Source organism: Archocentrus centrarchus, unplaced genomic scaffold, assembly GCF_007364275.1.
Source record: "Archocentrus centrarchus isolate MPI-CPG fArcCen1 unplaced genomic scaffold, fArcCen1 scaffold_113_ctg1, whole genome shotgun sequence".
In the NCBI taxonomy this organism is placed as follows: domain Eukaryota; kingdom Metazoa; phylum Chordata; class Actinopteri; order Cichliformes; family Cichlidae; genus Archocentrus; species Archocentrus centrarchus.
In genome coordinates this window covers 54,481-76,382 of record NW_022060159.1, presented here as the reverse complement: position 1 = coordinate 76,382, position 21,902 = coordinate 54,481, and the positions used below count along the sequence as shown (strand labels likewise).

Genomic DNA, 21,902 nt, shown 5'->3' with positions numbered 1-21,902 from the left:
GGAGAAATCTGCTCCCTCTTTCTAGTCCCTGTCAGTACTCTAGCTGCAGTATTTTGGATCGGCTGAAGGTCTTTTCAGGGAGCTTTTAGGTCAGCCCAAGTCCGTCGGTCAACAAAGAGAGATATTCATGCACGTCATTAGTTTCTTTGCGTGTTGTTTGTTCTGGCAAGCTACTTGTGCACTTCCTGCATGTTAAAGGGACATTCAGATCAATACAACCCTCTTTTGGGGGGTGAATGTAAATAAGGGATGTGTATTTTGAATAAAGACTGATTATTGGACTTCCATGCAGGAAAAAAGTGAACATTTGAGTTTTAGTTCTGTTTACTGATTTGCACATTTTTGGGGTGTTTGGTGTTTTTTCATTTTTATTTTATTTCACATTTGATGGTATGTTTTGACTGAGTTTATTTTTCTGCAATTGTCAATTTCATTCATGATGTCACAGACACTCCTTTAAGATTCATGCTGTGGCTGGTTGTGAGTGTGATGTCACCTTAGGGGTGGGACGGGGCCAGCAGCTGTCCCCTGGTGTCCACAACTACACAGCTGTTCAATCTTTTATCAACTCACCTTTGGTCCCCTCTGTCCACTCCATGCTTATTTCCCAGTCAGGCTCTAAGCCCACACAAGTGGTTGAGGCCCTTGGTAGTTTGTTTAGTGATTTGGCTAAGCAAATAGAGGATAGCATATCAGCAAAACTTAGTGCTATACATCAATCTAGTACTGTCCACCCTCAGCCTACACTGAGTCAGTCTTCCAATGATGTGGGGTTGTCACAACTTAAGGTCATTGTACAGTCTGGTGCCAGAGCTCCACCTTACCTCAGGGATGATCACACTGACACATTTTCTGTTCATGAATGGGAAGATATGATGAAAACTTACCAGAAGAGGGTTAAGTGTGACACTCATGCTGAAATGTATGACTTGATAATGTCAAGACTGACAGGCAAAGCTAGAGATGTGTTTAAAGTCTCTCTCCGTAGTCACCCTAAACTGAGTATGTCTGATCTGCCCACAGCTGTAATTGAAATGTTAAAGGGGAACTTCAGCAAGCTGGCATACTCTAATCTGCCCATCTATCACTTAGGAGCACTGTCATTGTGGAGCCCACCTCCTCCCCAAGAGACATAATTGTCAGATGGGTAGTGTGGTAATGTGGAGGTCTATGTGGAGTGATCACTGGGTACCAATGAAAATCTTGAACCCAACAAAGACTCCAATTACACTGCACCACAAAGCAAAAGTCTCAGATGTCTTTCCATGTCTTGCTGTGGAGGACCAACCTCTCTCTCAGGGTGTCAGTAGACCACACGCCAGTTGGACTGCTGAACCTGTCCCAAATTCGGATCAGGCCTCAGACCTGTCCCAACGCTTGAAGGAATGTGGTTTATCAGATATTGACCTGGAGGAGTGTGAGGTGTCAGAGGAGTGGACACAGTGGCTGGTCAATCTTGTACTTACTTACCAGAAGGTCTTTTCTAAGGACAAGTTGGATTGTGGAATGGCCAAGGGCTTTGTCCTCCACATTCACCTCACCAATGACCGCCCTTTTCGTGAACTGTCTCCTCAGGACTGGACACCTGCCTGCGAGGAAGCTTTTGAAGGGCTCAAACGTGCCCTCCTCAACACGGTGGTGGTGGCACACCCAGACTTTGATAGGCCTTTCACCCTTTCCACCGATGCTTCCCTGGACGGGCTGGGTGCTGTCCTGTCACAGGTGTGTGCTGGTGGTTAGAGAGCATGGCCAATTGCTGCTTTTTTTTTTTTTTTTTTTTTTTGGCATTTTTGGCCACAGCGGCTTTTGCTAGCAGTGGAGAGAGACAGGAAATGGGGGAAAGATACAGGGAAAGACACACGGATAAATTGGCGACAGGCCGGGACACGAACCCGCGCCGCCCGCACCGCAAAGCGGCATATATATAAGATAAGATAAGATAAGATAAGATAGTGTTTATTCGTCACATGCACAGTTATACACAGTACAATGCACAGTGAAATGTATTTTGTACCTGCAACCATATATACACACACATATAAATAAGAAGAATAAAAATAAAAATAAGTAATTCACACTATACACTATACTCTATATACTATACACTATACACACTTTTAAGTGGAATTATAGATTATAATATTTACATTGTACAATAATAGTCCAGTTAGGGCTCAGAGTTGAACAGACGGATGGCTTGTGGGTAAAAACTCTTCTTCAACCTTTCAGTCTTAGTCCTCAGGCAGCGGTAACGCTGGCCTGATGGGAGCAGGGAGAAGAGAGAGTGTCCGGGGGTGGCTGGGCTGTTTTAGGAGCTTCATGGCCCTCAGCCTGCACTGCTTGGTGTAAATGTCCTGCAGGTTGGGGAGGGTGGTTCTGATGGTCCGTTCAGCTGAACGAACCACCCTTTTTAGGGCCATGAAGTCCTGCTTGGTGCAGTTTCCCATCCAGGTGGTGATGCTCCCACGCATGATGCTCTCGATGGTGCAGATGTAAAAGTTCCTGAGCACCTTGAGTGGGAGCTTGAAGTCTCTCAGCCGCCTGAGGAGGTAGAGACGCTGTCTGGCCTTCACAGTGATGTTTATGTGATGAGTCCAGGACAGGTCCTGTGAGATGGTCACTCCCAGGTATTTGAAAGTGTCCACTCTTTCCACCTCAGCACCACTGATGAGAAGTGGATGGTAGTCCCTCTGCTGCTTCCTGCTTAAGTCCATGATCAGTTCCTTCGTTTTGCTGAGGTTGAGCAGGAGGTGGTTCTCCTGGCACCAGTTCTCCAGGCGGGAGACCTCTCTCCTGTAGGGTGTCTCCTCATTGTGGGAGATCAGTCCCACAACAGCAGTGTCGTCAGCAAACTTGATGATGACGTTGGACTCTGACGTGGCCTCGCAGTCATGGGTGTACAGTGAGTACAGCAGAGGGCTGAGCACACAGCCTTGGGGGGATCCAGTGTTGAGGGTGAGGGAGGATGAGGTGAGGTGACCCACTCGTACCACCTGTGGTCTGCTGGTCAGAAAGCTGTGAACCCACCTGCACAGGGATGGGCCCAGGCCCAGGTCCAGCAGCTTAGAGACCAGCCTTCAACACTATGGTGTTGAATGCTGAGCTGTAATCTACAAACAGCACTCTCACATAGTTCCCCTTACCAGTGTCTATGTGTGAAAGGGTCTTGTGGAGGAGGAAGGATATGGCGTCATCTGTGGATCTGTCTGGCCGGTATGCAAACTGTAGTGGGTCGAGGGTGGTGGGCAGTGAGGAGGTGATGAATGTCTTGATGAGTCTCTCAAAACATTTCATCACCACAGAGGTGAGTGCTATGGGCCTGAAGTCATTGGGGCTGCTGGGGTGTGGTTTCTTTGGGACTATGATGGACTTTTTAAAGCAGGTGGGAATTACACACAGTTTCAGTGAGAGGTTGAATATCAGTGTAAACACAGGTGCCAGCTGGTCAGCGCAGGTCTTAAGGACACGTCCACTAATAACATCTGGTCCAGCCGCTTTCCTGGTGTTTACACGTCTAAACGCCCTCCTCACGTCGCGCTCCGTCACAGTGAGTGTCTCCGCCCCTCTGGCCGGGAGCGCAGCGGGCTGTCGGCTTCCCGACTCAAAGCGCGCAAAGAAGATGTTGAGTTCATCAGCCAGAGAAGCGTCGGCACTCAACGGGGGTGTGTGTGGTGCTTTGCAGTCCGTGATGTTGCGTAGTCCCTGCCACAGTCCCCTGGGGTCAGACTGTTGTAGTTGCTGTTCTAGTCTGCGGCCGTAGCTATGTTTAGCCTCTTTCACCGCTCTGCGGACGTTGTATGATGCAACCTTGTAGTCCTCCATGTTCCCAGAGGCGAGGCCGGCGTTGTAGGCAACGGTGCAGGACCTCAGGGCGACGCGGACAGATTTATCCAACCACGGCTTCTGGTTGGGAAAAGTCCTGATGGTCCTCCTAAGTGAAGTGTCATCAACAACTTTCCCAATAAATCCCACAACAGTTTCCGTAAACTCCTCGATGTCCCAGGGTCCCAGTTGGTTGAATCCAACGCACCCTGCAGAGCGGCCTCTGTTTGATCAGACCACCGTGTCACTTCTCTCACAGCAGGGGGTTCCTGCCTGAGCCGTTGTTTGTATTTCGGCATGAGAAGGACAGAGGTGTGGTCAGAGTTCCCAAAAGGCGGAAGAGGCTTTGCTTTGTAGCTCTCTTTGAATGGAGAGTAGCAGTGGTCTAGGGTCCTCTCTCCTCTGGTGGGGCAGTCGATGTGTTGAATAAACTCCGGTATCAGCTTTTTCAAGTTTGCACTGTTAAAGTCCCCGGCTACGATGAGAGCCGCATCACGCTGGTTAGCCTGATAGGTGGAAATCGCCTAATGTAGCTCGGATAGTGCAGTGTTTGTGTCCGCCTGAGGTGGAATATAGACGGCGCTGAAGATGACCGAAGTGAACTCGCGGGGCAGGTAGTGGGGGCGGCATTTCAGGGTTAGGAGCTCCAGGTTAGGCGAACATGATTGCTTCAGAGGGACAACATTCCTACTGTCACACCAGTTGTTATTAATCATTAGGCACACACCTCCTCCTCTTGATTTTCCAGACTCACTCGTTCTGTCCGTGTGATGAACACTGAAGAACTCCGACGGCTGTACGGCGTGGTCCGGTATGAGGGGGGTCAGCCATGTCTCCATGAGACAGATGATGTTGCAGTCCCTTATGTCCCTCTGAAACTGTATCCTGGCCCTGAGTTCGTCCAGCTTGTTATCCAGTGACTGGACATTAGCCAACAGGATGCTCGGCAGTGGCATTTGGTGCGCTCTACGCCTCAGCCTCTCTCTTACGCCGGCTCTTTTCCCTCGGGGCCTTGTCCGTGACCTGGGTGCTCCGCGCCCTCCTTTGTTTGAGCTGGCCCACTGGAAACGCAGGATCTCCTGGGGCCAAGCCGGGTCGGGAGAAAAAGGTGTCAGAATACAGCCAGAGTGCTGTATTCTGATATTAAAAAGAGTCTGTCTGTCATACGTGATATGACACAGAGCAGGCGGAATTATAAAGTCCAGAATTAAAGCTAAACCTAATATAGACAAACAAAGCGTAGGAGCAGGTACGACGGCTGCTGACCTCACTGGTCGCCGGCTTCACCACCAAGCCACCCAGGTGCCCGGCCAATTGCTTTTGCCAGCAAATCTCTCTCCCATACCAAGCCAGTTATCCTGCTCACAGGCTGGAATTCTTAGCTCTTGAGTGAACTGTTTGTGATAAATTCAGTCACTGGCTCAAGGGCCACAAGTTCACTGTGTTGTCTGATAATATTCCTCTGACATACATTCTGACAAAACCCAAACTTGATTCTTGTGCGCAGCGCTGGGTTTCCAAACTGGCCCATTATTGCTTTGAAATCAAACACATTCCTGGGCATTTAAATGTGGTGGCAGATGCTCTCAGCAGGGACCCCTTTGTGAAGCCTCTAAGACTACATTTCCACCGCCTAGTTGCCGGTGCTCATGACAGTGCTGTTGTCAGTTTCAATAAACTGGCAAAACGCTTAAGAACGGGCCCGTGTTTCCACCGCGCTTTGTGAACTGATCCTTTACTTATGAGCGTGGGCGGGTCCTCGTCTGGACACGGAAGCTGAAGGGCACAAACATGGGAGAACACGCTGTTGTGCTGCGAACATATTTTATGGTCCAAACAAAGCTACTGCAGCATCTGTGTGCAGCACAGAGGTAAACACAGACAGCGATTATGAGAAAGACGACAAGTATGCACTTTGCGTCCTTTTATCTGTGATTTGAACTGATACAAAGCAGCAAGTTCAGATTTAGGGCCCAATGTAATTCACAGCCGTGAAAATCACATCGCATTTCTCATGTAATACACACCATGCAGTGAAATAGCAGTAGAAAACTTTATGTTGACATGGCAGAGTCACGCCCTTCTGATGTTTTCGTCACATGTTCTTGGTTCCAGACCAGCTAACTTGCAGTGCTGGAGTTTAACCCGTTTTTTGGCCAAGCACCGAGTGCGTTTGCAGTGGAAAAAATGCTGAACGGTTCAGATACTGGCACCGGCACCCGATCGGTGGAAAAAGGGCCTCAGGGAGCAGCTCTTGTGTGTCCCTTACTCTGAGCTGCTGAAACAGGCTCAGGAAGGATGCTTTGACCAAATACAAGAGGTTTCAGTTTGTTGTGCCTGGGTCTCTGAAAGCTGATGCATTATCTGGTGTTCATCCTCATGCTGATCACCAAGGTCAGCCCCACACACTCTCTCTGGCTTCTTCTGGTGTAGTATGGAGAAAGATGTGCAAGCTCATGTGAAGAGCTGTCAAAGATCTGTCCTCAGTAAAACTCCAGAACTTTCTGCCAGCACTCCACTGGAAAACATTAAGACCTCTGCTCTTTTAGAATTCATGCGTGGGAACTTTTGGTCTGCAGTAACAACTAAGGAAGGTAACAACAGGTCGGTGGATGTTCTGGTCATCATGGATCATTTTAACATTTTGGTTCATACTTTTCCATGTCGGGGACAGACTGATAAGGGGGTTGCCAAGAAGCTGTGAGACAATGGTTTCTGCATTAACAACTTTCCTAAGCACTTGCACTCTGACCAGGGAGTGAGCATTGAAAGTGAGCTTATTGCCGAGCTCTTGAAGTTGTTGGGGGTTGATAAGTCACATACTGTACCTCACCATACCACCCTATGGGGAATGGCAGTACAGAAAAGTTTAACTGAACCCTGGGAAACATGTTGAGGGCACTGCCCCCTTGCTCCAAACTGAAATGGCTGCAGATAATCCACACTATTGCCTTTGTCTATAACTGCACCATATATTGTCCCCTTAGAATTATAAGGTTCTATCTGACATTTTTGACGAAGTTGACTTATTGTCATATTCTTATTTGTTGACCGCTAATCAACAATATGTAAGAGATTTTTTTTAATAATATACAACTTTGGCCATTTTACTCACAAAACAAAAAGGTTCTATTTGCAAAATCAAGCTTAACTTGGTATTATAAGGTTCTATTATTTAATATCTCAAAACCGGTCAGAATGCAGGTGGAACCTCATAATTCTAAGGGGACGAGATGAGACCACTGGGTTTTTGCCTTTTTTATTTGATGTTTGGAAGGCTTCCTAGACTTCCAGCTGACCTAATGTTCAAGAATGTACTCCATGACAAGACTGTGTGTGACCATAATGCTTATGTTAAGTCCCTTTTGGGAGACCTGCACTGGGCAATGACTCTGGCTCAAAAGAACTGCACAGCTGAGCAAAAACATCAAAGGGTCAAATGTCTGTCACTGTCACTTGGCAATAAGGTGCTACTGGCAAACAGTGCAGCCAGGGGGAAACAGAAGCTTTCTGACAAGTGGGAGCCGATTGTCTACACTGTGGTGGCCTCAAAACCTGCTTTGCACATCTATCGGATTAGGGATCAGGATGGGCATGAACGTGTAGTTCACCGCAATCTGCTGCTCCAGGTCAACTTCTTGCCCCTGAGAGTGTACATCTTTATCTCATTTGCCTTCTTTTGTCTGGCATGAGGATGTGTGGTTTATGAGGCACTGCACGTTATCTTTGGAGTGCTATAGGTTATTGCTGGGTGCCAAGCAAGCCCTTAGTTCTCCTATTGTTTGAGTAGGAAGCTATTAATGTTGATTCGCTCTGCTTAGAGATTGTTTTTATATTTTGTTAATGGGTGTAGTTTGTTGTACAGCCCAGAATTTTGTGTAATTCTATTTGTGTGTTTGTGTGTGTGTGAATGTAATAATACCAATTCTTTGTTAATATTGTTTGCAATTATGTCCCGTCCATCTATTATTTTCATGTTTATTTATGTAGAATTCCACAAAATTTGTTGATTTAGTTTTATTTGACATGTTTGGGTAACTGATTGGTGTGTGGAACCTTTTTTTGTTATTGTCTTCTGTACCTCTATGTTTATTTTTCTGGAACAACTCTCCTTATAAGTTTCGCCCCTCAACTTCCCCCTTTTCCTGTCGTATTCTGCAGGAGCAGGGTTTAGACTGAACCATCATTAACTGGAATACATTGTTTTATCCCAACTTATGTCAGTGAATAATGGAGATTTCCTCCAAAAGATGTCAGTGGTTGGGTCTGTTCTTAATTGACACAGTGCAGAAAGTGAAAGAGAATAAGCTACTGGTTACATAAGCAATATTAATTTAATAATCCACAAATAAAAATGCTGCATTAAAAGACCCAAGACCATGACACATCTGGCTTCATAGATAGATAAATCTGGGTATCATCTGCATAGTAATGAAAATGTATGCTACACCTTCTAATTATACTGCCTAAGGGAAGCATGTATAATGTAAATAGAATTGGTCATAGCACAGAACTCCATGGAAGTGCAGTATTAGAGTGTACGGCCAGTGTACTATGTCAACGTCAATGTCAAATTTATTTATATAGCACATTTAAACAACCTGAGTGGACCAAAGTGCTTTACAGGCAACCAAAAAATTAAAAGGCCATACATAAAAGAAAAACAACAAACAAACAAAGATCCAAAAAAAATATAATAACTTAATAAATACAAAATGTCAAGATTAGCTTGAATTAAAAGCCAGAGAGAAGAAATGGGTCTTGAACAATGACTTCAATGTAGAAACAATCTGAACACTTCTAATATGAAATGGTAGGGCATTCCAGAGGCTCAGCGCAATAACTGAAAAGGCTTGGTCACCTCTATTTTTAAGTCTAGACCTAGGAATTTCTAGGATCATCTGATTGGCAGACCTCAATGCTCTGACAGGAGTATGAACATGAATAAGATCACACAAATACAGAGGGGCCAGCCCATTTAAAATCTTAAAAACAATAAAATCTTTAAATTGATCCTAAAATTGACAGGAAGCCAATGAAGTGAAGCTAACACTGGAGTAATATGCTCACGTTTTCTTGTCCCTGTTAAAAGATGAGCAGCAGCATTCTGAACCAGTTGAAGCAGACGGAGAGATGACTGTGGTAAACCTACATACAAAGAATTACATTAATCCAGTCTTGACACGATAAGAGTATGTCTGACTCTTTCAAAGTCATTTTAAGAAAGATAAGGATTCACTTTAGCCAACAATCTCAACTGGAATAAAACAGTTTTCACCACAGAACTAATCTGCCTATCAATGTTAAATTCAATGATCACACCAAGATTTTTAACAGATTTGTGGATGAATAATCCTAGGTGTCCAAGAGAGGCTGCAGAGTCCTTCAACTTTTCAGTACAACTAAAAATAATCTCTGTTTTGCTTTCATTAAGATGAAGAAAATTCATACTTAACCAAATCTTTAGGTCATTAAGGCAGTTTAAGAAAATCTGCAATGAATTGAGAGCATTTGATTTCAAAGGAAAATAAATCTGAATGTCATCAGCAAAATAGTGAAAGGACAGGTTATACTTCCTAAAAAACTGATTCCAGTGGTAGAATATATAAAGAGAACAGTAATGGGCCCAAAATAGATCCTTGTGGCACATCACAGGAAAGAGAGGCTACAGAAGAATATTCCCCCATATTCACAGAGAAACTTCTGTCACTCAGATAGGACTTAAATCAATCAAGCGCTATGTCTCTAATGCCCACACACTGTTCAAGATGAGACAGAAGAACTGAATGGTTGACGGTGTCAAAAGCTGCTGTTAAATCTAAAAGCACTAACATAGCAGGGTTTCCTGAATCGACTGCTAGGAGAAGATCATTAAGAACCCTCAAAAGGGCCATTTCAGTACTATGGTGAGACCAGAGGTGGACAGTAACGAAGTACAAATACTTCGTTACTGTACTTAAGTAGGTATCTGTACTTTACTTGAGTATTTATTTTTCTGACAACTTTTTACTTTTACTCCTTACATTTTTACACAAGTATCTGTACTTTCTCTTACATTTTCAAAACAAGCTCGTTACTTTAGGTTTAATGCGTCTGAGAAACGTTTGCATTTCCGGTCAGTGCGGGAGCCGGCTTTTGATTGCGAGCAGGTTTGTTTTCTTGGAAGTCGCAACAACAGGCTGGGAGGGAGGGAACAGACACCCCACACGGTAGAGGGAGGCTCCTGCAATGCTCGCTCGGTGACCAGAAAGAGCCAGGGGAAGTTGTGCTTTACACAGAGGCTGCACGCCAGAACGGTGAGGAAAATAAATGACAGAAAACGTAAAGGGCAAAGTGTCTGCAGTTTGTCACACAGTGTGTCTGCTAGCTAAAAGAACAACTGCTGTATTTTAAGGGAGAGCAAAGAATGAGTGATAACTTCACTCAGATGGAGAAACATGTAAAAAGAAGTACAAACGTCCTCCAAGGAGCTACTTTTACTTTCTTACTTTGAGTAGATTTCAGAGCCTGTACTTTTTACTTTTACTTGAGTACGAAAGGTGAACCAGTACTTCAACTTTTACCAGAGTAGTTTTTAACACAAGTACTTGTACTTCTACTTAAGTACAGAATGTCAGAACTTTGGCCACCTCTGGGTGAGACTAATCAGACTGAAATTTTTCATAAGTGTCAAACTCAGCTAAAAAGGTTTGTAGTTGGTTAAAAACAACTTTCTCCAAGACCTTTAATAAAAAAGGGAGCTTAGAGATGGGCCAAAAATTAGCAAGGACAGATGGATCTAAACTCTTCTTTTTTAAGAGGAGTTGCACAATAGCATGTTTAAAATAAGTTGGAACAACACCTGAACTGAGAGAAGTGTTGACCAGAGTTAAAATACTAGATCCAATAGTGCTAAAAACATCATTAAATAATACAGCTTTAGGGGAGTACTAACAGCTTGATGTATATTGCAGGTGTGTATGTGGAGGACATTGTTAACAGCACTGAGAGGTTGTACGCTGGTCTGCTGGCTGTTGGAGATGAGATCCTGGAAGTGAATGGGGAGAAGGTGGCTCGTCTCAGTCTGGACCAGGTGACCCACCTGTTGATCCAGAACCCATCAGCCACCATCCGGGTCTTTCGACACCAGAAGATATGTTCACAGTGACCACCACGCTACCAGACTGAAGAACCACCATGCCAACACTGAACCCAACTCATCTTTTTAAGGCAGTAACCAAGTTAAATTTAAACTGCAGTATTTGTCTTACATGTTCTTATGATGAGAAGCTTTGTGTCTCCTGTTAAATCACTTTGATTTACTGGTTTCATCCAGAACACAATTAGAATAAAAATACATTAATAAAAAACACACATTAATGAACCTCAGGTTTTAAATGACAAAATAATCAGATTTAGAAAAAATAAATATTTTAAGTCTGAATATTTATTTAATGCTATGTAGTATTTGTCCTCTGAGCTGATAATCGATTTAAAAAAAAAAAAATTTTGTTTGAAATTTTTTTTCACATAAAGTAGCTTGTTTTTTTTAATTTCCCTTCAGCGTTTTTGGTTTTTTAAATTTTTTTTAACAAAAAGTATAAATATTGTTGAGAAAGATATTGGGACCTGCCAAAAATTAAAACTGATCATTGTTCAATAACTAAAATCAATCAGGCCAGATTAAAACATCCATTAATCAAAAGGTCAGTCTGATTTTCTTTTCTGGACTTTATTGAATAAAAAAAAAATTCAGCTCCATATACATCTCAACATTGATCAGCTGATAGCAATTTATCACCGATCATTAACAGCTTTTTCCATTCAGTCACTCTTTGATTATTTATTGTTATTGTTTAGTGTAAGGAATAAAGTTTTGAGGAAACATGAGCAGTCTGGATAATCTTTAGTGTAAAAGCAGGTGAAATTTCAGGTAAGTCACAACCTTTATTTCAGTTCTTTGTGTTTGGAGTTCAGAATTGTGATTTCATTTATTTAGGAAACATTTTAACAGCTGCATGAGAATCACCGCCACATACCATAAACCTGATGATGTGGGACAATGGATTGGCTGCTGCTGTCACCTGTTTTAAACTAACTTGCTTACCAGCCTTCAGGATATCACTTGCTGCTTCACATTAAAAGCTTTCCAGAGGAGCCCTGCAGAAAGGCTTTTATACTGAAGGAGGCACAGTAAGTCATCCACAGATCAATACATCTGCTGATCAGTATGCTGCACGTGATCAATTCAGAAAACAAATGGTAACATAAACAATAATAAAATAAAACAAAGTTTCAGTCAATAAAAACAAAACAAGTTTTAGTGTTTCTATTTCAGTTTTAAAGTACTGCAGTAAAGTAAACCAGTTTAAACTGAACTAAATGTGAGTTAAAATGCTGACATGACATTAGTATTCAACACTTGGATAAAAGTGTCTTCAAAGTGGACCTGCTCTCTTCACTTCCTGCCATGTATTTCCTGTGATGGATGTTCATATTAAAGAAAATTTCTAATAAGGAGGTCACTGCATACAGGAATCTCTGTGAGCCAATAGCTCGGAATGCTCTAGACACTAGAGAGACACATAGAGAGGGAATAGATGCTCCACCCACCCACTGTTCATACCTTCTATTTATGAGGGGCAGGCAACCCTGTGGTCTTGAAGAGATGGAGGATGAACTAAGGGGTTGAACAAAGGCTACAGGAGGGCTATTTTGAGCTGTAACTCACGCAAAGATACTGTAGAAATGAGCAGCGTAAGTCCACTTTAGACTGGAGTGAAACTGGTTATTTTTAGAGTTTTAAATTTAAAAAACAAACAAAAACACATCACACATGACCTTTGACCTCTGAAGTGGTTCTAACAGTTAACCAACCAAAAGTGCTGTTCAGGCCTGATCAGCAGGAAGAATCCATAGTCCAAAGAGTCCAAAGAAAGTCCAGTAGAGTCTAAATAAAGTCAGGTAGAGTCCAGTAGATGGGATTAAGACAAGTTTGATGTCGATAGTTGGAGGCATTGATCAGAGGATGAAGAAGAGGAGGATGATGACAAAGAGGATGGCAAGGAGCACACCGATGGCGCACCACTGACGGCGATCTGCAAACACACACAGAGTTAATAAATGGAGTACAGGTGAGTGCACCTGATCAGTACAGCTAATCACACTGACGCCAGCTCAGTTCTATCAGCGGTGAGGTGAACTAATACCAGATCAATAAAGCCATCTCCATAGACACTGGTGCTGGACACCTGAACATGAAGTGGTCAAATTGGCTGATAGCTACAAATTTTCCTTCTCTGACTGATCAGCTCTGATTGGTTATATCTGATCAGCTCTGGTTTATTATCTCTGAGTGATCAGCTCTGAACAACTAACACCCCACCCACCCCTCTGAGCTGATGTCATTTCCTGTTTCACATGTGGCCAGGCAGATTACCGCTGGTCATATGGGACACCTTGGCGAGCTTCTTCATCACGTTGTCCAGTTTGGACTGAGTGTTGTCCATCTCATGGCTGAAGTCATCCAACATCCTGCAGGAAGCACATCAGTAAGTCTCTTGATAGGCTCTTCCTCATCACCTCTTTGTTTATTAAAAGGTCAAATACATTTTCAGTTCAATTTACTTTATTTGTAAATCACCCTATCACAAAAACAGTTGTCTGTAGGTGCAGAGAAAATCAGAACATGAGCCAGTATGGCAGGGAGGAAGAACAGAAAGTGACCTTTAATCATAACCAAAAAAATACAACACTGCTTAACATAAAGAGCCAAAGCATAGTTGCTTTGAAAATAACACATCTGAGAAAGCCCAAGGCTTACAGGATCTTTACCAAATCACCTGGGTTACTTTTTATAGTCACATGACATCCCCACCCATCCCACTGCATTCAGTTCTTACACAGCCTGTTCATCCAGCTCCATGCCGATCCGCTCCGACATGTTCTTTAGCACACCGATGGTTCCCGACACCAGCTCCAGCTGCTCATCCTGCTGCTCCACAATCACCTGTCACAGACAAGAAACACATTAGTGGCCTCGTTAAGGTTAAAAGCTCCTTATGGTTTCTCAGGTGTTCTCGTACCTGCTGCTGGATCTGCTGCTCCTCAATGAACTGAAAGTTGGCGTTCTGCAGCTGGCGGTCCAACCTGCTGTACTTATCTGCACCGGGCTGCCATATGGGACCCTGAGCACCACGTTCAACCAGCAGAGCCTGGAGGTCACAACAACAGTTACGTGTGTACTAAGATCGGGTCTACAGGGGGGACCTCAGGAGACTCCAGGATCAACCAGTGATCGTGTGGTGTTTTGGAGGTTCTGCTGGGTCTCAATCTGGGGTAATAGATCAGTTACCTGTTTGTTCTTTCGGTCAGAAGCAGCAGCTGGAATTGACATCTGATCTTTCATTTCCTGCAAAACAAACAGCAGCCAATCAGATAGATGAATTCTGGGCATCTCAGCCAATCACTCACCTGACCAATCTAGCTTATAAATAAACAGAATGTGACTCATGAATAGTTCAGTCTGACCTATCAGCCTTCTGTTATAAAGCTACCTTAACGGTGTGCCGCATGCTGCTGATGAAGGCCTTCCTCTTCGACAGCTCAGCAGCATCCAGGTTGAACTTCTTTGGGTTTGACTCGACGATGCATTCACTTGCTGTTAAGAAAAACTTTATCTTCATATAAAACATGTTACATATTCACCAGGTTGGTCACATGACCTCAGCTCAGGGGTGACATAGTTTTTTTGTAGCAGGTAAATTGTAAAGCTTCCTATCACAGGAGAAGCCCCATAATGACCACAACAACAAACTTGTGTCGTGAAATGTGAGTCGTTGCTCAGAGAGCATGTTTAGCACTAGGAGTTAAACACAAATTCACAGCTGACTACAACAAAAGAAGAAAACATTTTAATAAATTAATTCTTGTAAAAGTACAACAGTAAAATTTATCACACCCACATCTGCCTGCTCTTCACTGGACCTGCAGCCTCTTCTGTTTGTCGTAAAAACTATCGTTCAACCTTTTTATTTACTGTACTGATCAATTGTATATACCGACTGCATTTAGTGACTGTAGTTAATGACCATGTTTATCAACAGGTTTAGCTGTGTATTTACTGACTGTATGCACCGTCTGTATTTGCTGACTGTTTTTAAGGACTTCATTTACTGAATAAAAGTACAAACTTTTTTACAGATTGTATTTCCCGACTGTATTTATTGACTGTACTGTACTGACTTTGCACAACTACCAGGCCTGCGTGTTAAGCACACTCCTTTACAATAGCAAGGCATGGACTATGTATGCAAGCCACGAAAGGAAACTTGACGACTTCCACCTGAGGTGCCTGAAAAGCATTCTGCACACCCGATGGCAGGAAATGACAGCAGCACCTTTCTTTTAACAAATCAATCACAGATGCTGCAACCATATACTTGTATGTACCTTTATAGTACACACCTTCCTGCTGGCTTCACGTTTTAAAGGATATTGATTGTCTCGTCAAGGTCCTCCAGGTCCCACTCAATAGAGCGCAGGCTATTCCTCAGCTCATTGGTCGTCCAGTCTATCTCCTCCTTGGAGGCTCCGCCCCCCTCCGCCATCAGCTCACTCCATCTCTGATGGAGGCTCTGAGCAGCGTTCACTGCTTTCTGCACCTCGCTAGACACAATTGAACAAACAGGTGAAGCTGAGCCTCAGAGGAACTTTAATATCATGGACCAGAACCATAAGCAGGTCCAGGACCAGGTCTACCTGCTGCATAGTGTGTTCATATGATGTTGGGTAACTGGAAAACTAATTTGGGAAAAAAAAACAAAAACAAATGGATGATCAGTGTAAACTTTATTGATCATTTACTGATCAGTGACCCTGGAAACCAGTCACTGATCTGTGTAGAAATATTCACCATCATTTAGCCAAATCTGCACAGCATCCCATTTGTTCTTCCCACAGAGCCAATGAATCTGGATGTTTTTAAATCAAATGGCTCATCACCTGGAATCTGCCATACACCCCTTTCTCCATATAAGAAATGAAAACGAAGAAAACAGGTGACGGAACCGGGCCCTATTCCACAAAGTATATTCAACAAACTCTGATCAACTGAGCTGATCAACTTTGAGATAGGCAACTTTGAGCTTCCCATTCCTGATCAGTTAGTTCAATCAACTCTGAGTATGTTCACCTTGTGTCAAGCTGGTGTGTAAGTAAGGGATGAAAGCTATCATTGCTGGAGCTCCCATACCAGGATTGACCATGGCAACGAGTAAATAAAGAGCAGCACCTCCATTTTAATCTAGTGGATCAAGGAACATGAACGCATGTTTTTTATATATAAAATATATAATCATCAGATGAAGCTGAATCCTAATTTCACATTAGACTTTTTAAAATAATTCAGCTGCAGCCTGACAGACAAAATCCAGGAGACAGAAACTGAAAATAAAATCTGAAGAAACATCAGACACAGTTTACTGATGGAGCTGTGATATTAGCGATACAGACAGCAGCAGATCTGACCTCAGGTTAAATTTTTTTTATTAAAATTATTATTAAATAAAAACTTTTTTGCAATATTTTATGTCCATTTCAATGTCTAAATTAGGGCTGCATAAATTGATTATTTTAGTAATCGAGTATTCTATCAATTATTCCATCAATTAATCGAGTAATCGGATAAGAAATACTTTATTAACAGTTTATCTGCATATTTTAACTTCCGTACTGCAGTTTTTCGCCTGTGAACAAACAGCGGTGGATGGAGCAGCTACAAAGTTCTCTTTTCTTCACCTTAACACTTGCTGATCAGGTGGTTGATGAAGGACCTCCAGCTGTTTCCCAGTAAAGATTTTAATGGTGGTTACTAAAAGAAAAAGCTGCTGTTTTGGACGCTGGAAAAATGTTTCCTTTTGCACTACTTGAGCTCACCGTCTCTATCCATAGGTTTCTGGAAGAGCATACGTAGGCTGCCATGACAGACGGCTACTTCTGCTGTACGGTTTTATACTTCCGGTTAGCCAAAGTCAGAGCCAGAGTTAATGACAAAATTCGGTTACTTTGTGCTGTAACAGGCGGCTTTATTAGTTGGAAGATGAGCTCGGATTCAACTTGTCAGTTGTCACTACATCAGTCTGTACGTTTTTTTCAAATTATTTTATTCTGTAAATTTGTTCTTTTTCCCCCAAATTATTCTACCCAGTTTCGCATCCTATTACCATATTTTTTCCTTGTTTTAACTTTGCCTTTAATGTACAGCCTCTTATTTTTTTACGTTATTTTATTTATAGTGTGACACTACAGCATACAGCCTACACAAAGCTTAAACAATGCCTGCCTTCATGTAAACACATAGCAAGATGACAGCTGCATGTCTCCTCGATCACAGCCTTCAGCCAGTCCAGTGTTTCTGTTTCAGTGATCTGAACACTCTGATATCCAGATCAGTGATTTACCTTCCACAGAATAGCTGCAGCATCACTACATGATTTCCCTGATCCGTGATACAGGAACAGCTGACTGTCTCCACCGCTCCACTTTCCCTTAGCATGACCCATGCTAAGCGCTTAGCTTGGCCGATGCTCTGGCTCGGCTCTACAGCTGCTTGTTTGTTCAGCATTACTTTATTGATTTTATTGCTTTGAAGGTAATCTGGTGCTCTTATAATTACGTGATTCCTCGCCATCAACACCTTCGGAAAAAACAAGGTAACTGATAATGTGGATGTAGCGACTTCAGGCCATAATTTCATGTCATTTACACAAGTGACGGGTGAGGCACTGTTACCTCGCTGCTTTTTAAAACAGCCTTGCAATGTATCCACCTCTGATGTGGTACCATTTAGGCAGGTAGAAGAAACTGCAGTGTCAAAATGTTTCAATGAATGGCAAGTGTGTAAGCCCGCAACCGTAAACAGCAGCGCAAACGGAAGTAAAGTACCGGCTATGAATTATGGGTAATGGCTCGAAGTCAGGAATACTGTGGATATCAGCTTCGCCTCTTTGCGCTTGCGCAGTTAAAACCGCTGCCTGCTATGAGTGTTTTGAAAAACTAGTGGATGTGGGAGCCATGGCGCTCTTGTGAGTATGTTGTAATGCTTTGTATTCACAAGCATTCTTGAAAATACGTTTCTACTGCAGGTCTAAATTTAATCACTAATAAGGGATTAAAGTATAAAAAATATTTTGATGGAGCCCCTCGGTCCTGGGGGGGGGGGGGGGGGGGGGTCTTCCGGTACCGAACCATCGCTAATGCTAATGGCCCGCGCTCGCTAGCAAACCAATTCTGGTAGCTACAGCTGAAGTAAAGACAAAAATAGCAGCTGAAATTCTCAGCGAGCAGAACACACACAGAGACACAGAGAGCAGTGGAGGCGTGGAAATGCATGTCAGCGATAGCTGCCACCCGTCCCGTAAAGTATGGAACCCCGCATGTTACAGAGCCGTATTCCACGGAGTCCTGTAACATACGGGGTTCTGTATTTTATGAGACAGGTGGGAACTCTAGTGATGATACACTCTGTGTTAAAGGAAATCCATCGCCCGCTGAGACTGATTTACATGATTTTCACTGGAAAACATGTTAAGTTTCATACTCTGAAATTCAGACACCAGAACTTTCAAAATGTTGATACATTTAAATCACTTTTAAGAATCTATAAATACATTTAGTTTAGCTTTCAGTTCTTCAAGTCATTTCAGCCTCATCTGCACTCAAATATTCACATCATCTCCAAGATCCAGACATTTTTCCATCAGTGAGCTTTTACAGCACGACCAATGATCGATCACTGATCAGTGTGTTCTGTGTCTAAAGCTTCAGACAGATCAGTGTTTAAACAATGATGCTACAGTAACTACAGTAAATGTTTCAGAGGAACTGACTGACAGTCTGCAGCTGCATTACTCCGCACATTCAGAGTTAAAAAGATGGAGACAATAGATTTGATTCTGAGCTGATTATAAATCCATGATGTCATTGCTGTCTTCATAATTATAGCCTATTGACGTGTGCCCGACTGTGAAAGTGCTCAAGTACAAAATATAAAGAACTAACATCTAACTGGGATTTCAGTTCTTGTAAAAAGGTAAACGTCTGCAGATGAATTCACTGCTCTGACACAAACTTTATGAATGAGGAAATTAATCAGAGTGTCAGACAGGTGGTTCAGGTGCAGCAGGAGGGGAGGAGTCAGAGAGGAACTCAGAGTTTGTTGAATAAAACCTGCCATTGAGCAGGTTTGGTTCATAGAGTCTGTTACCATGGTAACTCTCTTTCTGGAGCAGGAAGCCTGAATTTTCCTCATCTTAGGGTTAACAAACTCAGTTATTATCTAAACCTGCATCCTGGAGCCGGGCCCTGATCTGTCAAAACAAGATGAGAAACTCACAGTGATTCATTAAAAAGACCAGAAACACAGATTATCCAGAAATTAGAATGGAAGTGAAGAGATTTTAAAAGATAATGTCTGTTAGAATGTGCTTGTCTATGTATGTTCCCTATCTCCTCCTAGATGGGTGGCCTAATCCAGATGAGACTTTGCACAAATATTGCCTTGGGTACTGTGAGTACCAACATCTATGTGGCATATACAAATATATATAAACAAAGGCATCTGAAACTATTAACCGCATTATTCTATAATAAATCGTACTTTAAATGGTGCTTAACTGTGCAGCACCGCGCATCGTGCATTATGAACACTGCACGTTATACTCCAGACAACAAAGAAAAAAACTTTAATTGATGTTAAATATATGAAAACACGTTACTGCAAATGATGTTTATGCATCATTAAAATATGAGAAAATAACATCCAAAAAATTTATAAATTGCAACTTAAAAGTGTGGCTGGGTCCTGGGTCCTACTCTTTGCGGTGTTTTTTTTAAGGTGCAAACATTTGTCCTGCTAGTTTTTTTCGATTCTTTGTACAAACTTGAGGGAAGTAGCCAGAACGAATGAAGGAAATAACGGTGCGCTTCAGGATACATCGTAAAACTTCAAAAATAACTAACAATATTAGATGAAATAAAAAATATCAGGCCAAGATTAACAGAGTTATGGCATTTTTTATAATGATGTTAGGGCTGCAGCTCCATCTGGTGCCAAATGACTGCATAACATTTAGGACAACCATTTACCAGCACTGGGTATCCATTAAAATCTTAACAATTAGGCTAAGGAACTAGTACTTCTGACACCAACAAGTGACAATAGCGACGATAATTCTGGTAATTCCAAAGATGTTAATTTGTCTTTTCTCAATCCATATTGGCCGTCAGCGAACAGGTTGTGTTTCTCAATGAAGTCATCTAATCTGTCTGTAAATACTTTTTCCAGTATCTTGGAGAATTGAGAGAGCAGAGAAAAAGGCCTGTAATTTGAAAAATGGTGTCTGTCACCTGTTTTATGTAAAAGGTGTTACTTTTGCTCTTTTCATTTGGTCTGGAAATGTATCCGTTTGAAAAAACAGGTTACAGATGTGTGTTAGTGGTTTTTCAATTTCTTCAATAATTCCTTTTACTATTGTCATATTAATATCATTGTAGTCAGTTGATGTTTTACTCTTATATGTCTTTACATTTTCTATGATTTCTTTTCCTTTTACTGCTCTAAGAAAGATAGAATGAGAATTTCTTTCCCTTAGATTCAATCCAACCCTGTTTGATTCCCAGAGATATATAGATATATATATATATATATATATATATTATTTGGCCAACTCTGGTCCCACATTTACAAAAAAATATATTAAAACCACTATTTATGTCTAACACATTCCAAATACCTTTAATGATGGTTTTACTATTCTCTAATATTTTATTAAAATATTCCTTTTTACAAGTCCTCATAATATTAGTTTAATTTTATATTTCCTCTCTTTCTATATTGTTCTATCTATTCTATCCTTTATATTATATATTGCCTGTAAAGAGCATTTTTTTTTAGACCTTTAGTGGACAATCTTTTTGTTTTTGACCACCACTGCATCGCCTTAAAGGACAATTCTATCATATAAGGTCTTAAATATATACATTAATTCAGCATCATTATTTTTTTTATGCTTCAGTAAACCTGCTGTAACAACAGAAGCTTGTAAATTTGGGCTAAATTAAGTCTATCTATCATCATCGTGACTGTAACTGACCTGTCTGGAGATGACGCTGCTGGACGAACACACACACGCACAAACACGCGCGCGCACGCACACACACACAGAGCTAACAAGCTAATATGCTAACAGGCTAAGTCCCTGAACACAGACTCATGCTAACGTTAGCACGTTAGTTGCGCGTGTCGCTGCCGTTAATCTGCACCGGCACGCGCGTCAGTCTGGCTCCTGACCGGAGTTGATCGATTATCGATCGGCTGTCCCCACACTAACGCTAGATGCTAGCTCCGTGTTAGCGGCGCAGTTCTGACCCTTTGACGACGAAGAACGGGTCTTCCATGGACATCCTGCCGGCTCCGCTCAGTCCATCACTCAGACTCTCGGATCCGGATCCGCGGGCTCTGATTACCGTCGGTTAGTCCTCACGGAGCCGCTAACGGGCTTTGTTTACACGCAGCACCGGAAACAGCTCCGTAAAGAGACGCACCTCTTCTTCTCTGAGCTTTATTAGAGTCTTCACGAAATCAACGCCACCAGAAGGTTCGGCGAACATTTAGTTTTCATCATTAACAAACAACGACATCAATAAAAACAATAAAGAATAATATAACAACGGTTCTGTTGTAGGTAACAGGTATCAGCTCTGAGTATGTTCATTCGTTCATTCATCTAATGTGTTTTTTGAGTGATGTGTGGGTCACTGTCAAAAGCTTGTCAGCATGATTTCGGTCAGTGTTTAAATAAATCCAATAGGACACAAGATGTTTATGTTAAAACTGTTGCAGTGTTTTCAAAAGATGGGACAGTGATTGTGGTTATGAATATGGGAGTGAGGGTGACTTTATTCAGTTTTATTAAGGAATAATATTTTTCCACTGTTTGGACTCAGTTGGCTTCTCTTTTTGGAAATAACCTCCTCTGACTTTGGAGAAAACCCTTTCACATGGTACTGAGGAGGCAGGGCTGCACATATGCTTGGATATA

General features: G+C 42.3%; 2 protein-coding genes across 4 annotated transcripts in view; one reads left to right on the top strand and one right to left on the bottom strand.

Moving 5' to 3' along the window:
- The window catches only part of LOC115775384 (uncharacterized protein KIAA1614-like), a 34,722-nt gene extending 23,031 nt beyond the window's left edge, over positions 1–11,691 (top strand). For both annotated transcript variants that reach the window (XM_030722914.1, XM_030722913.1), the window contains exon 7: positions 10,776–11,691. In XM_030722914.1, coding sequence (XP_030578774.1) covers positions 10,776–10,969 — 194 coding nt within the window. In that variant the 3' untranslated portion in view covers positions 10,970–11,691. The remainder of the gene's footprint in view (positions 1–10,775) is intronic.
- stx6 (syntaxin 6) lies at positions 11,335–21,419 on the bottom strand. Of its 2 annotated transcripts, none has more exons than XM_030722915.1 (8): positions 21,230–21,419; positions 15,299–15,468; positions 14,358–14,452; positions 14,156–14,212; positions 13,887–14,015; positions 13,704–13,810; positions 13,260–13,335; positions 11,335–12,899 (listed from the first exon to the last, which is right to left on the bottom strand). In XM_030722915.1, exons 1-8 carry the CDS (start codon positions 21,262–21,264, stop codon positions 12,786–12,788), a joined length of 783 nt encoding a protein of 260 aa, XP_030578775.1. In that variant the 5' UTR covers positions 21,265–21,419; the 3' UTR covers positions 11,335–12,785. The 2 variants fall into 2 exon arrangements, with proteins under 2 accessions (XP_030578775.1, XP_030578776.1); XM_030722916.1 differs by having other exon boundaries at positions 11,383–12,899; positions 13,241–13,335; positions 21,230–21,418.
- Between the last annotated feature and the right edge of the window lie 483 nt (positions 21,420–21,902).

What these genes read in the sequence shown, in the direction of transcription:
- stx6 (XM_030722915.1), bottom strand. Translation starts at nt 21,264, where the DNA reads ATGTCCATGGAAGACCCGTTCTTCGTCGTCAAAGG. An exon ending in CTGACCGAAAGAACAAACAG is followed by an intron (nt 14,016 to 14,155) that starts GTAACTGATCTA and finishes TGTGACCTCCAG; the next exon opens with GCTCTGCTGGTTGAACGTGG. An exon ending in TGATGAAGAAGCTCGCCAAG is followed by an intron (nt 12,900 to 13,259) that starts GTGTCCCATATG and finishes GTGTGTTTGCAG; the next exon opens with ATCGCCGTCAGTGGTGCGCC.